At 41.7% G+C, this 14422-nt stretch overlaps 2 protein-coding genes across 7 annotated transcripts in view; one reads left to right on the forward strand and one right to left on the reverse strand.

Moving 5' to 3' along the window:
- Positions 1-8272, forward strand: part of katnip (katanin interacting protein) — a 32528-nt gene extending 24256 nt beyond the window's left edge. For 4 of the 5 annotated variants that reach the window (XM_045702533.1, XM_045702531.1, XM_014158976.2 and 1 more), the window contains 6 exons: positions 1668-1732; positions 2066-2176; positions 4232-4464; positions 4847-5007; positions 5784-5869; positions 6245-8272. In XM_045702533.1, coding sequence (XP_045558489.1) covers positions 1668-1732; positions 2066-2176; positions 4232-4464; positions 4847-5007; positions 5784-5869; positions 6245-6303 — 715 coding nt within the window. In that variant the 3' untranslated portion in view covers positions 6304-8272. Of the gene's footprint in view, positions 1-1667; positions 1733-2065; positions 2193-4231; positions 4465-4846; positions 5008-5783; positions 5870-6244 lie in introns of those variants that run through there. The other variant, XR_006760744.1, reaches the window with a different exon arrangement.
- Positions 8273-8350: 78 nt separating this feature from the next.
- Positions 8351-11880, reverse strand: cox6b1 (cytochrome c oxidase subunit 6B1). 2 transcript variants are annotated; one of them, XM_014158985.2, is made up of 4 exons: positions 11585-11880; positions 9740-9853; positions 9258-9358; positions 8351-8588 (listed from the first exon to the last, which is right to left on the reverse strand). In XM_014158985.2, the coding sequence occupies exons 2-4, from the start codon at positions 9843-9845 to the stop codon at positions 8535-8537; spliced, it is 261 nt and encodes an 86-aa protein (XP_014014460.1). In that variant the 5' UTR covers positions 9846-9853; positions 11585-11880; the 3' UTR covers positions 8351-8534. The 2 variants fall into 2 exon arrangements, with proteins under 2 accessions (XP_014014460.1, XP_014014459.1); XM_014158984.2 differs by having other exon boundaries at positions 11507-11839.
- Between the last annotated feature and the right edge of the window lie 2542 nt (positions 11881-14422).

The following is a 14422-nucleotide window of genomic DNA, read 5'->3' on the forward strand; positions in this document are numbered from 1 at the left end:
CTAGAGAACATTACCAACCCCTATGCTCTGTATGTTCCGCTGGCTGCCCCTCCACCACAGAAAGCACTGAGCTAGGCTGAAACACCTGCATTTATTTTGTAGTTGCCTTACTCAAGAGAGCAAAATAAGACCATGTTTCTATGCAGCTTTATTAACTCAATGATTACATTTTTTTACATTGTTTGCAAACTGATATGTGACACGTATTATTGCCAAAATAACATGCAAAACAGACAACAACAAAAATAAATCCCATTATTATTCGTTTTTTTGTGGCTAAATAGGTGGGGCTCAAAACAGGTGTGCCTGCCCTGAATGACAGTTCGCTACTGCACCAGTGTAACCTGCAAACTTCATATTGTACACAAAACTGTTCGGGAGGGGTCAATGTAAATTGCCCGGTGGCGATTTTATTATTGTTCAGCAGTCTTATTGCTTGGGGGTGGAAGCTGTTGGGGAGCCTTTTGGTCCTAGACTTGGCGCTTCGGTACTGCTTGCCGTGTGGTAAAAGAGAAAACGGTCTATAACTTGGGTGACTGGAGTCTCTGACAATTTTATGGGCTTTCCTCTGACACCGCCTATTATATAGGTCCTGGATGGCATCAAGCTTGGCCCCAGTGATGTACTGGGCCGTTCGCACTACCTTCTGTAGTGTCTTACGGTCAGATGCCGAGCAGTTGCCATACCAGGAGGTTATGCAACCGGTCAGGATGCTCTCGATGGTGCAGCTGTTAGAACCTTTTGAGGATCTGGGGACCCATGCCAAATCTTTTCAGTCTCCTGAGGGGGAAAAGGTTTTATCGTGCCCTCTTCACGACTGTCTTGGTATGTTTGGACCATGATAGTTAGTTGGTGATGTGGACACCAAGGAACTTGAAACTCTCGACCCAGCTATTTGCATGTTTTACACAAAATACATTATCGACATGTTCGTACAAACTTTGTTGTCAGTGTTGCAGACATAAGCACGACACTAACAGGCAGTCTATTGATTTCATGTTCTTCTTAGCCGCTGAGTTACATGCAGCTATTTACTCTCGCCACGATATCAACATATGGCGTAACTATGGCACCGGATGACGCAAAACGAACTTGCCCATTGTCAAGACTCTTTTTACCCTGTCCGGATACACGCTCGGCTGCCTAGAATGTTCGGCTGCCCAGAGGTGGAACATAGCAAGACACAGACACGCAGTCTAATTAGCGATTGAATGTTCATTTTTCATCAGCATTGGCTACGCAGGAGGCAGACAGGTGTTCCTTTTTCACTAACTACGATATGGTAGCAACTATAAAGATTACACAAAATGGGTCCAAAGTGTAGGGACTGAGTCCTGCTTGTGCAAACCGTGATAGCTGTCACAAAAGACTGACAGAGAAGATTTGTAACTTTCATAATATATATGTTCGTTCAAATCTCCTCAGGGTTTTTACTTCAGCTGTTCAGAAATATGAAGGGAGGGGGAGCTACGTTAGAAAAACCAATGTGTGCATAAAATAACACATGGGCAGAACGTGATCCGGATCCTTACCTTTAAAAAATATGTTTCTGGAGGGGCGGGTGGTGCGTGGGTGAAAACTCTGTTTCCGTAGCCACGGCTACAACTACAGTACTGCTATACAATATGAGATATAATCTTAAGGTTTGTGTCTTGTGTGGTTTTCAGAGCTGGTTCCAAAAGACAGGAGCACGCCAGCATGGACTACGAGGCCCCCATCATGCCTTGTGGATGTATCCTTCCTCCTGCTGCTCACAAGAAATAGTCCCACAGAACACAGTATGCCTTTACTAACATAACATGTCTCCTTACATAGTCCCCTTACATGGACATGCAGAAATAATGTGACCAGTGGATAGAATTGACCCCAACAATAAATAAATCACCTTATAGTGGATAAAATTGACAAATATTATTATTGTTTTGCTTTTCGTAAATGTCATTCCAACCAGTTTTGCCTGCTGGGATACTGTGATCTGGACAGTCACTAAATTACTTGATGACTGCCAAAGTCCTGAGTGTGTACATGGCTCCACGTCTCTCTTCCTTAACCCTTGACCCACCAGTCATCTTCCAGCTGCAGCTGCTGACCACCTGGGGTGACCCCTACTACATCGGTATGAACGGCCTGGAGTTCTATGACCAGAACGACGAGAAGATCCCCCTCAGTGACAACAGTATCTTACTTACAATGTAAACACCACACACACACACACACACACACACACACACACACACACACACACACACACATACTGAGAACCATCACTGCTGCATTCTGCACTTGGTGGTCGCTAGTCTCACTAGACCTGACTGGCTGAGCTTCACTATATACAAAAGTATGTGGACACCCCTTCAATTAGTGGATTTGGCTATTTCAGCCACACCCGTTTCTGACAGGTGTATAAAATTGAGCACACAGCCATGTAATCTCCATAGACAACATTGGCAGTAGAATGGCTTTACTGAAGAGCTCCGTGACTTTCAATGGGGCACCGTCATAGGATGCCACCTTTCCAACAAGTCAGTTCGTCAAATTTCTGCCTTGGTGCTATGAAGTGGAAACGTCTAGGAGCAACAACGGCTCAGCCACGAAGTGGTAGGCCACACAAGCTTACAGAAAGGGACCACCGAGTGCAGAAGCACTTAAAAATCGTCTGTCCTCGGTTGCAACACTCACTACCGAGTTCCAAACTGCCTCTGGAAGCAACGTCAGCACAATAACTGTTCGTCGAGAGCTTCATGAAATGGGTTTCCATGGCCGAGCAACCGCACATAATCCTAAAATCACCATGCGCAATGCCAAACGTCGGCTGCAGTGGTGTAAAGCTTGCCTCCATTGGACTATGGAGCAGTTGAAACGCATTCTCTGGAGGGATGAATCACACTTCACCATCTGACAGTCCGACGGACAAATCTGCCTGGGTTTGGTAGATGCCAGGATAACACTACCTGCCCCAATGGATAGTGCCAACTTAAAGTTTGGTCGATGAGGAATAATGGTCTGGGGTTGTTTTTCGTGGTTCGGCTAGGCCTCTTCGTTCCATTGAAGGGTTATCTTAACGCTACAGCATACAATGACATTGTAGACAATTCTGTGCTTCCAACTTTGTGGCAACAGTTTGGGGAAGTCCCTTTCCTGTTTCAGCATGACAATGCCCCCACAAAAATGGTTTATCGAGATTGGTGTGGAAGAACTTGACTGGCCTGTACAGAGCCCTGACCTCAACCCCATCGAAACACCTTTGGGATCAATTGGAACACCGACTGCGAGCCAGGCCTAATCGCCCAACATCAGTGCCCGACCTCACTAATGCTCATGGCTGAATGGAAGCAAGTCCCTGCAGCAATGTTCCAGCATCTAGTGGAACGACTTCCCAGAAGAGTGAAGGCTGTTATAGCGGCAAAGGGGGCACCAACTCCATATTAATTTACATTTTACATTTTAGTCATTTAGCAGACGCTCTTATCCAGAGCGACTTACACTAGTGAATACATACATTTCAATTCATACATAAAAAAAAAAAATTCCCTTACTGGCCCCCCGTGGGAATCGAACCCACAACCCTGGCGTTGCAAATACCATTGCAAACACCATGCTCTACCAACTGAGCCACAATGCCCATAATGCCCATCATTTTTTAATGAGATGTTCAACAAACAGGTGTCCACATACTTTTGGTCATGTAGCTAGCGTGATACCTCGAGTCTGACCTGAGACTGGTCACCAACCCTGGTCCTGGAAATCCACAGGGTGTATAGGCTTTCGTTATAGCCCAGCATTAAAACACCTGATTAGTTGAATCCGGTTTGTTTAGTGCTAGGGTGGAACGAAAGCCTGCTCTCCCTGTACTGTCGTCACTATCTGGCCAACTTGCAAAGTCGAAAACCCTGCCTAGTTCTACAATTGATCTTCTTAAATTCTGATTTTAGACCTAACCTTAACCACACTGATAACCTTAAATGAACACCAAAAAGTGATTTTATTATATATATTTTTTATTTTCATAAATGTCTACAATATAGCCAATTTTGATCTTGCAGCTTGGCCATGAAGTAGGAACCAAAGCCGGGACCAAGTTTGGTAAAATTTTACCAAAATCCCAAACAAAAAATGTACCCTGAAATTATTAAAGGGGGTCCTCTAGTGGAGGAAATGGAAATGGCAGGAGTAAAGCCATAGTAGACAACACAGATTGGCTGAGTCCATTCTTTAACAGTGCTTCTCCTAGATATCGCTGCATTCCCAGACAGTGTGAATGTCCTGGACAGTGTGAACGGCGATGTGAGGACTCCAGATAAGCTGGTAGATGGCACTCATGATGGCAGACACATGTGGCTAGCACCGGTGCTCCCCGGACTGGTGAATCGCGTGTATCTCATATTTGACCAGCCAGTGACCGTGTCCATGATCAAACTGTGGAACTACTCCAAGACACCACAGAGGGGGGTAAAGGAGTTTGGGGTAAGTCAGTCTTCTGTTCTCTCTCCTCCTTAGTATGGTAACACTGACCATGTTCATCAGAGAGACCCAGAATTTAGGACTTTGGAACAGAGCAGAATATTAATAATTTCTGACAACAACGGACTAATAAAGTGCTCTTATTATTCTTACTATAAACTCTTCCCTAGATATTTTATGTAAACAATAATATGTTCTCTGTTTAACTTTCTGGGTGAAAATCAAAGCGAATAAATGAATGACTTACTGTTAGAACCAATAGGAACGTCTGTCCTTGAAAAGACACGGGAGTTCCTCCACTATGCTTCCCACAGTCTCCTGTGGGTAGCGCAATGGACGCCTTTTAGCCTTCCTTGTGTCTTCCTTTGTGTCTTCCTTCGTGTAGCTGTTAGTCGATGACCTCTTGGTGTATAACGGCGTCTTGGACAGCGTGAGCCAGGCGGCGCGGGGCATCCTGCCCACCTGTGACCCGGTGTTGCCCTACCACACTATCCTCTTCACCGACAACGCCCGCATCGCCCACCGTGAAAGGAACACCGTAATCAGGTAACCCAGCATGGGATTGGCTGCTGTAGCCTGATATCAGCAAATGATTTGCTCTGCTGCCTGTTCATCAAAATTCACACAGGTGCAGATTGGTTTGGCTGCTTGGCCAACAATTTGCACACATGCTTATTGGTTCTTCTGTCCAGCTGTTGTCAACGTGTTCATAGTGGCAGAGTATGTGAAGTAATTTACCATATTCATATGTTGTTTACGAAGCATGTGACAAATAAAATTAGATTTTAAATGAGTTGTTTGAAATGGAAGGAGACTGTGTAGGATAGTGGAGGAACTGTCATGTCTTTACAAGGACGGACATTCCTATTAGTTCTAACAGTGAGTGATTGGCACTGAAGTCTTTTTCTTTGTTAAACGGAGATGTGCTCTCTCTACTCCAGCCCCCGCAGTAGTAGCAGACATCACGATCTGAAACAGTGAGTAACAGAGTCCCAGATTGGCCTTGTGTCAGTCAGCCCTCCCTCAGGTTGCGTTCATATCCCCAAGTCACCCCAGTCATCCCAACCTCCAACCCACAGCTTAGCTTGTGATGCCAAGTCCTTCAAGTTCCAACAGACCTCCTGGTCCCTTGTCACTCCACCTCTCTGTAGCTTCTTTGTAGGACATAAGACTTGGACCTTCGAGCTTGCTTGTCTGTCCGTCCTCCATTTTGTGTCCTCCGTGGCTCCTGTGCTCCAGCCTTTCATATACTTGGCCAGATTATGCACGGGCAGAAATTAAACTGGTTTGTTTTCCCCTCCTTGTTTTGTTTTGTTTTGCAGCAACTATGTGGAGGACCAAGATGTGAAGATGACCAATGAGAATCAGATAGTCCATCACAACAAGAAGAAACAAACAGCTGATCCAGGTAGCCAATGCAATTCATTCAGAATTTCTTTGTTCAGTAAATATACATTTAAAATACCACGTGTAATACAATAAACAGTGAGAAGCAAATTAAACAAAAAGCTTTAGCTACCTTGTTACGTTATCAATATTGTTAGAGGTGATATTTCTACACTATTATTGACCCAAATGTTTCGGTGTCTTTTAAACATACCAAATACAACAAAACATCTGTGTGAATGTCCCCCCTGCCTGCTGAAATGCAAGGGGAGAAAATGCATTTAAAAAAAACAAACATGGAATTACTGATGTTTTGTGTATTTTTGTGTGTGAACAACCCTTAACTTTTTTGGACACTATAATTAACCAAAACCATATTTGGTTTTCCATCTTGCAGCACTTCGGCCTAAAACCTGCATGACAGACACTGGAAAGCTGGGGAAAAGGAGGTACTGACAGACGGACTGACAGGCAGACGATCAGAAAGGCAGATGGTGGTTGGTGTCTCACTGGTTAATTGTAGGGAACAGTAATGAAGGGATGAGGATTTACTGACTATCTGCACTATCCCACTCTGGGGACTTTTAACACATATCCTTGACCAGCCGAAAAGAAAACAACTCCCATTGTCTTCCATCAGTCATTGCACTATAGTGTTGCCTAGTGACAGCTCTTGTGTGTGGGGTGGGTCTACTTTTGAAGAGGCTTGTACAGAACACATTGGGTTTGTATCCATCCGCCCACAGGATTGGCCTTCCACTTTCTGGTTGGATTGGTTCTCTTGTCACTCCGATCTCTCTAGACTCCTACAGGTGTATAGTACCTGTGTAATACTATATCAGATTAATAGTACCTTTGAGGTACTACATCAGATGTATAGTACTTGTGTATTGCTAACGTTACATCCGATTAGTAGTCCCTGTGTAGTAGTACTACATCACATAATAACTGTGTAGTACTACATCATATGTATAGTACCTGTGTAGTACTACGTCAGTACTGCATCGCACACGTAGAACCTTTTTGTAGTAACTCCAGTTGTGATTGTCCTTTTCACAGTGTCAGAGTGAACCTATATTAGGCTGCTATGTCGGCCATCTTTGTGCCTGGTGATGTTACTACTCCTGTCTGTCGCTGCTCCTCTTGATGTTGTGCTGCGTTCTCCTGCCACTCGTGGTGCAGAGCTACTCAAAGATCAACTCCGTGGCAACAAGTACGCTCTTAATAGATGGGATCCAGATCCTACATTTATGAATGAGTTGTGTTGATGAAACGCTTAGTTTTAATAGCCCCTAGCCTAGTGGCATAACACATGACAATTGAGTAATGCACCTGCAATGTGCACCGACCCCATCTGAATGCTATGCAGTAAACCAGTTCATATTTTCTCTAGTCTAATATCTCACAGTCAAATGATTTTTCTAGGTGTCTGTGGTGTCGGATGGAGGTTTAACCTTTGAAAGATTTATAACGCAGGGTGGATAATATGACTGACTGTCTGTTGCATAAAGTAGAATCAGGCATCGGTACTGAGTATTGGTATGAAGCAATAGTTCGGATACAGTTTTAAGCCATCCTAGACCGCTGCATTTGCTTAACACAAAAACAGTACACTTGCTTAGATATACATTTTGCAATCCTGAATATATTAATATATAATATTTTTGATTAAGTAATATATCAGTGAAACTATAGACGTTCAACACTATGTATTACAAAGACATGTTTGCAAACTAAGTGACCTTTATTGAAGTTGTTTGATATGCAAACAGTTATTTGAGACACCCACTTGTAGCAATAGTTGTAGGCTAAAATATTGTTGTTTAGATATATTATCAAGATATACAATACATTGTTGTGTAAACAACATTTTGGCCTTTAGTTGAAAAACACCTAAGAATATGTAACCATATGTAACCAGAAATATTTAATATGCAAACACTGAAAACATACCTCAAATAGGTAAAATGTGATCTTTACAAAGGGATGGATCTTTGCTGAAATCTTGAATGTTTGAGTATAATCGATAGTTGGCGTGGTATACCTTATACCCAGTAGTATTTTGTTGCATGGACAAGTTACCACAGTTGTGGCTTCTGTTACAAATTTAAAAAGGTAGACCCTTGTATTTTCAAAAGAATTTGCTGCTTCATTGAGCCACAATATAGCCTATTTCTTACTAAATACTCTTGTATATGATAGAGGAGTTACATGTTTTTTTTTTTAAATGCAGTTTTATGTATTTGATTTTAAAATGTCATTCTGTGGGTATAGGCTTCACACTGCACCTCAGTCATGCTTTGAGTGACGGTGTTATTACTGTTAAGTGTGACATTCCGTGTTGAAATATTTTTATTATTTTTTTAATCTTGTTCAAATAAGTGTATTTTATTTGAATAAATAAAATGAAATCCTTTTAAAAGAAGTGACAGTGAGTTGGTGTCATGATGTCATGTAATGCTGCTTCTCTTTAATGCCCCCCAAAAATATATGGACTCTTCAATTTGATAAATATCACCCAAGACACTTTAATGCAGAATCTGCAACACAATTATTCTCTTTGATAAGGAATGACTACGGTATTCAGTTATAATCTGCTCACATTCCAAAGGAGTCGTGGACGACCGACCTGGAGTCCTACTCATACAAACATATTGCCATGAAGTACACTTCTTTGGAGATGCCATTCAAATTTTCCCTGGGAAGGTCCCCTCCTCCCTCTGGTCGTCCCATTTCTGGATCTGGGGGACAAACGGGTAAAATAAACATTTACTTGACAGACCAGACCGGTTAAAACCCCTACATGTTGACGTAGTTGTAACAGACCAATTATCCTGCATGATTTTTATTAGATTTGGATTGGGTATAGTAATACAGTATCTCATTTTGCGAAAGGTCAATGAACTCTGAGAGGTATCACATGTTTGAATATTAACTCTGCTGACTAAAGAGTTTGCCTTTTTGTGGCCACTATTTGCTTGACTTGATAAGGTCGGAGTCATGTATAGCTCAGAATAGGGCTAACTGAATAAGGCCTGAGCTATTTTCTCCAATAATGCTTACTGTCTGTTGTACCAGCAATAGTTGACGACAGACCCCCTTCAAATGATGTCTATAACCCTTTGAACCCAGTAACCTCTTTAATAAAAAATAAAAAAGCCATGCTTGAAATTCAGTTAAGTGTAGCAAATCACACTATGTACCATAATAGCCTGTTGTTTTGTTTTTTAAGTTAATAAAAATGTGTAAGAGGATGAACAATGGACATGACCTCAAATGACCTCAATGTACTTATAGACCAGTCAGTCAACCCACAGTTTGTTATCAATACTGTAGGTCTACTTCAGAAATCCTATCCAATTCACTTAAGGACTTTTAGCTAATGAAAAATAATATCTTAAAAGCATTACCCAGGAAATGGGGCACAGTGATTTGTAGACCCTCTTATACCAGTCACACGGGGCAGTGTCGACTCCTTTGGCATCCAGGGATTTTTGGCAGCGATGATAATCTATAAATATAGCAACAACAATGGGGATGTTGGGAAAAAATGTGCACGTCAATGTCTACAGGGCAAGGGTTGTGGTCTTGTCACTGGTCTTGTGTAAATATACAAAATTGGATTACAGTCCTCTAAAAAGGTTAAGATCAGGGTCTTTAATTGTAACCCTTATTTTACCAGATAAATTAATCACCTTTTTGACACACATTCTAAAATAGAAGTTTTCCACAAGGACATGGTTCTGTCCCACAAAATTAATTGGCACACACTAAACACATTCACAATTAAGAAAGGCACTGGATAAAGAAAGGATTTATCTGTACTTGCCTACGTGACTGGTATGACGACAGGACCAGAGTCCTAGACTTTGACCTTGGAGTCTAGACTTACCCAGATAGTTGTAGAAGCAGTTCCTTGTCTGATTTTGATTGGGGAATCTGGCATCGAAGGGAGCAGTGCGGTAGTTCTGGAGCTTAGTCGCAATATCCTCTGCCATTTTTAGTTCTGTCGGGAAAACATGCTTGAATGAGGAGGATGCAAGAAAATGGAATAACCTCTGTCAAAAGCCTACAATGACGCTATCAATTGAAGGCAGGGCCCACCCCCGGCATAAGCGACATAAGCAGTTGCTTAGGGCTCCCGGCAGCTAGGGGGCCCCTGACCAAAAAAATTATATATATATATATGCATGTATGTATGTACGCACACACACACACACTATATATTATATATATATGTGTGTGTGTGTGTGTGTGTGTGTGTGTGTGTGTGTTTATTATACATTTTTGGCAACTGTTCTCACCTTACTGAGTGTAAGAATAATTGAATATAGCAGGTGCAATTTCGAAATGTGGTTGTGCATCAGCAGTTTTTCTCGTATTATGTCAGTCACTAACAGTCACTCAATTAGCCATGTCAGCTGACAATTTTTTGATTGGTAGTTAGTTTAGCCAGCTATCTAAACTTGTAGTAATCATGGCCGAAAACCGACTTTATACGCAGGGCACGTGTCCATGGGCCCTAACCTCCAGGGGGCCCATTTTAATTTTGTTCATCATTCTCACTCAGATAGCATAGTAACATTGCATAAGTCATGGCAAAATGTTTGGAATTGCAGGAAACTAGCTTTAAAACTGCAAAAAGTTCTCTCCACCCCATGGCAAAATAGGTAGGATTGCAGGAAATTAGCTGTAAAACTAAAGAACAAAATGTCTCTGCCCCATGGCAAAATGAGTAGAATTGCATGAAATGTGTTATAAAATTGAAAAATGTTATCTCCCCCCATGGCAAAATGTGTAGAATTTCCGGAAATTCGCTGTAAAACTGCAAAATCTTTCTCTCTGCCCCATGGCAAAATTAGTAGAATTGAAATTCAGTAGAATTGCATGAAATGTGTTATACAATTGCAAACTGTTCTCTCCGCCCCATGGCAAAATGTGTAGAATTGCAGGAAATGTACTTTACAACATAAATGTTTCTCTTTATCGTCAAAAGGGGGGGCCACTAAAATGTTTTTTTCACAAGGTGCCCCCCCAACCAAATCTCGCTTTGGTCCCCAAAAGGCTAGGGCCGGCACTGAATGAAGGTGACTATAAAGCTCCTTAGCACGTATGATGAGGCTATGTTTAGGCTACACCACAGACAAAATAGTCTCATTTCAATTGTCTACGACCTAAGTGTCGATTTTTAAGGAAAAGAACCAATAAATATAAGTGGGGCGTGATATAAATGGGGCGCCACAAGCCTAATGCAATGGCCACTTTTCTACATTACAGAACTAAATTAGACGAATTGGTATTTAGGTACAATAATACAGAAATAGAATAGGCTAATAGGAACGCCAATACAATGTTCATAAGCATAATCACCCATATCTAAGAAGTAGCCTTCTTTAATCATAATCACTAATGAATTAGTTCTAATTACGTTTTTTTGTCTGTTAATTGAGAGTGTTGTATACGATAAATAAGTCACTCGCAAGCAAATTAGGAAATAAAAAAACTAGGCTAATGATCGACTTGTTTGCTCATGGTTTCATTTTCAGAAGCTTCCCACGATAATTAAAAAACTATATTCGTGTTGCATAAAATATTGTGTAGGACCTAAATATATGCAGATTTTATTTAGGCTTATACTAAAAATGTAACAAATATTTACCTTTCTGGCAAGTGCTGCGTTGTTCAAAGTGACTATTGTACTAACGATGATGATACCCGAACACCACGCGTGGGTTACCTTGGCTGATGACTGGAGTGCGCCCTGGCGCGCGCGCTGGTCTTGTGGATGTTGTAGCCGTGCAGTCCTATCAAAACAGTATGGCGGACGCAGGTCACATTGGAATGACTGAGATAGTTTAATCATGTGCAAGATCGATCACATACAACTAAGGATAAATCACTGGAAACCTTTTGTTTTCCCAAAAATATGGTAATTGCCATCATTTGTGTGATATTATAGGTGTATGGCAAAACATGATAGCCTACATTTTGCAGTTGAGGAAGTGGCAGTTTAACAGGAATTCTGTCCGCCTGTTACTAGTAGATAATTGATATAGGCCTGGCCTAATGCCAAAATAGGTTAGATAAGACAGAAAAAAAGTTTGTATTTGTAAATAATAACTGTAATCTGTATCGAATGTTACACTGATAACTTTTGGGGAATTAATTTCATAAAGATAGGCTAGGTTGAATGAGTAGAATTTTTATTTTATTTTGTAAGAACTATAGCCAGCTGTATTTGGGTACCATTTTGGGACATGGATGGATGCAAATCCATTGCCAAGTTAAAGTCACAATTGATGCTATCCAGATGCGCCTATTGATCAATCGATGGATGTAGATGGACAGACATCCATCAACACATGCGCGCTATCATTCGTATGTCTGAGCTGGTTTAATCGCTCTGTCGGTTTGTAAAACAATAACCCTTCCCTACACTATAAAGATCATTTTCAAATGAACCCAAACAAACGCCGAGACAACCGTCACTGAGCAACAGTCTCCACCTCTTCAGACATTGAACTTTCCCTTTTCTAGACGAGTCTGCTCTAGACCCGAGTCTACGGCGCTGCATCTCAATGCAAGAGGCGTCACTGCAGTCCCTGGTTCGAATCCAGGCTGCATCACATCCGGCCGTGATTGGGAGTCCCATAGGGCGGCGCACAATTGGCCCAGCGTCGTCCGGGTAGGCCGTCATTGTAAATAATAATTTGTTCTTAACTGACTTGCCTGGTTAAATAAAGGTTAAATAATAATAAATAAAATGCAAAAGAATGTCTAACAGCTTCGCTCTTTGCCACCCCTATAGGACTCGGTCTAAAACTCCGCGAGGAAAGATGTTACATTCTTCTCCTCAAAAAGGATCGGAAAAAGGATCGGATATCTGTATCCAAATGCCTATACCCAATGCAAGTCATGGGGAAACATATCATGCCAACAGACACAACCGCGGTGAGACGTGAGCGCTCGTTCTCCCTCCCAGCACCATGCATAAAGATTATTCTGCGCATGCCAGTGCTCTGCTCAGTGCGGAAACTATAGCCTACAGTTCTAGGTATATCATTGGGCGCGTTTGAGTGGTAAACCGAAAGTAGACTGTAGACGGAATTCGAGGAGTGAATTCGGGGGAGGTACATATGCAACGACAGCAAGTCAGACAACTTCTGCTGTTCTAAGAAACCTGACCGTTGTAGACATGGCATTCGTCTTTGTTATTGTGGATGATATCAAAATTCCACTTCTCCGACATTAAACTGAACATGATCAACAGGAAATTAGATACCGGCCCAAGCTCTTTAACATTCACAAGACTTGTTTTGTGTTTTTGTGATGGTTTTCTCAATATATAACCAGGTGGAATGTATAGGCTACTAGAATGAGAACATGTGTTTTTGCAGCATATGGGATATGCTCTGTTGATTGCCATTATTTGTACCTTCCTCATTAGCATTTGTGAATTGTAACAGGTCGGATTAGATGGAGTCCATAAAGATTCTTAGTGTGTGGTAATTGATTGCATGTCAGCATCACTACAGGCTGGAGTGTAGTTCCTTAATTCTCAATGTTTACGTTGCTTTTGTCAGTAAGCATGTAAATAACATACTTTTATTCAATCACATGAAGGACGAAACACTCACTGTACAGAAACAGATTAGACTATACATGTACATCAGCTCTCATACTGGCTAAACAATATGAAAAGGATTAGACTATATGTATATCAGTTCACATAAATTACTGGGTAAACAATATGCCAAGCAGACAAATGCACTTGGTATTGACCCACGAGTGGTGTCTGGGGTACTTAAGGGGCTCATTAAGGGCCAGTTTCCCAGACAGATTTAAGCCTCTAAAATTGCTAGTGTAGAAATCCCCTACAATAACCCATGTGTAGTCTACAATATGTTTACTGAACAAAAATATAAACACAACATGCAACAATTTCAAAGATTTTACTGAGTTACAGTTCATATAAGGAAATCAGTCAATTTAAATAAAATCATTAGGCCCTAATCTATGGATTTCCCATGACTGGGCAGGGGTCAGGCCCACCCCCTTGGAGGGAATAGGCCCACCCACTGGGTCGCCAGGCCCAGCCAATCAGAATGAGTTGTTTCCCACAATATGGCCTTATTACAGACAGAAATACTCCTCAGCACCCCACCCCCCTCAGCTGATCCCGCAGTTGAAGAACCCGGATGTGGAGGTCCTGGGCTGGCGTGGTTACACGTACTGCCAAATTCTCTAAAACAATGTTGGAGACAGCTTATGGTAGAGAAATTAACATTCAATTCTCTGGCAATAGCTCTGGTGGACATTCCTACAGTCAGCATGTCAATTGCACACTCCTTCCAAACTTGAAACATCTGTGGCATTGTGTTGTGTGACAAAACAGCACATTTTACAGTGGCCTTTGTCCCCAGCACAAGGTGCACTTGTGTAATGATCATGTTTAAATAGCTTCTTGATATGTCACAACTGCCAGGTGGATGGATTATCTTGGCAAAGGAGAAATGGTCTCTAACGGTGATGTAAAGATATGTGTACACAACATTTGAGAGAAATACACTTTGTG

Source organism: Salmo salar, chromosome ssa19 (genome assembly GCF_905237065.1).
Source record: "Salmo salar chromosome ssa19, Ssal_v3.1, whole genome shotgun sequence".
Lineage (NCBI taxonomy): Eukaryota > Metazoa > Chordata > Actinopteri > Salmoniformes > Salmonidae > Salmo > Salmo salar.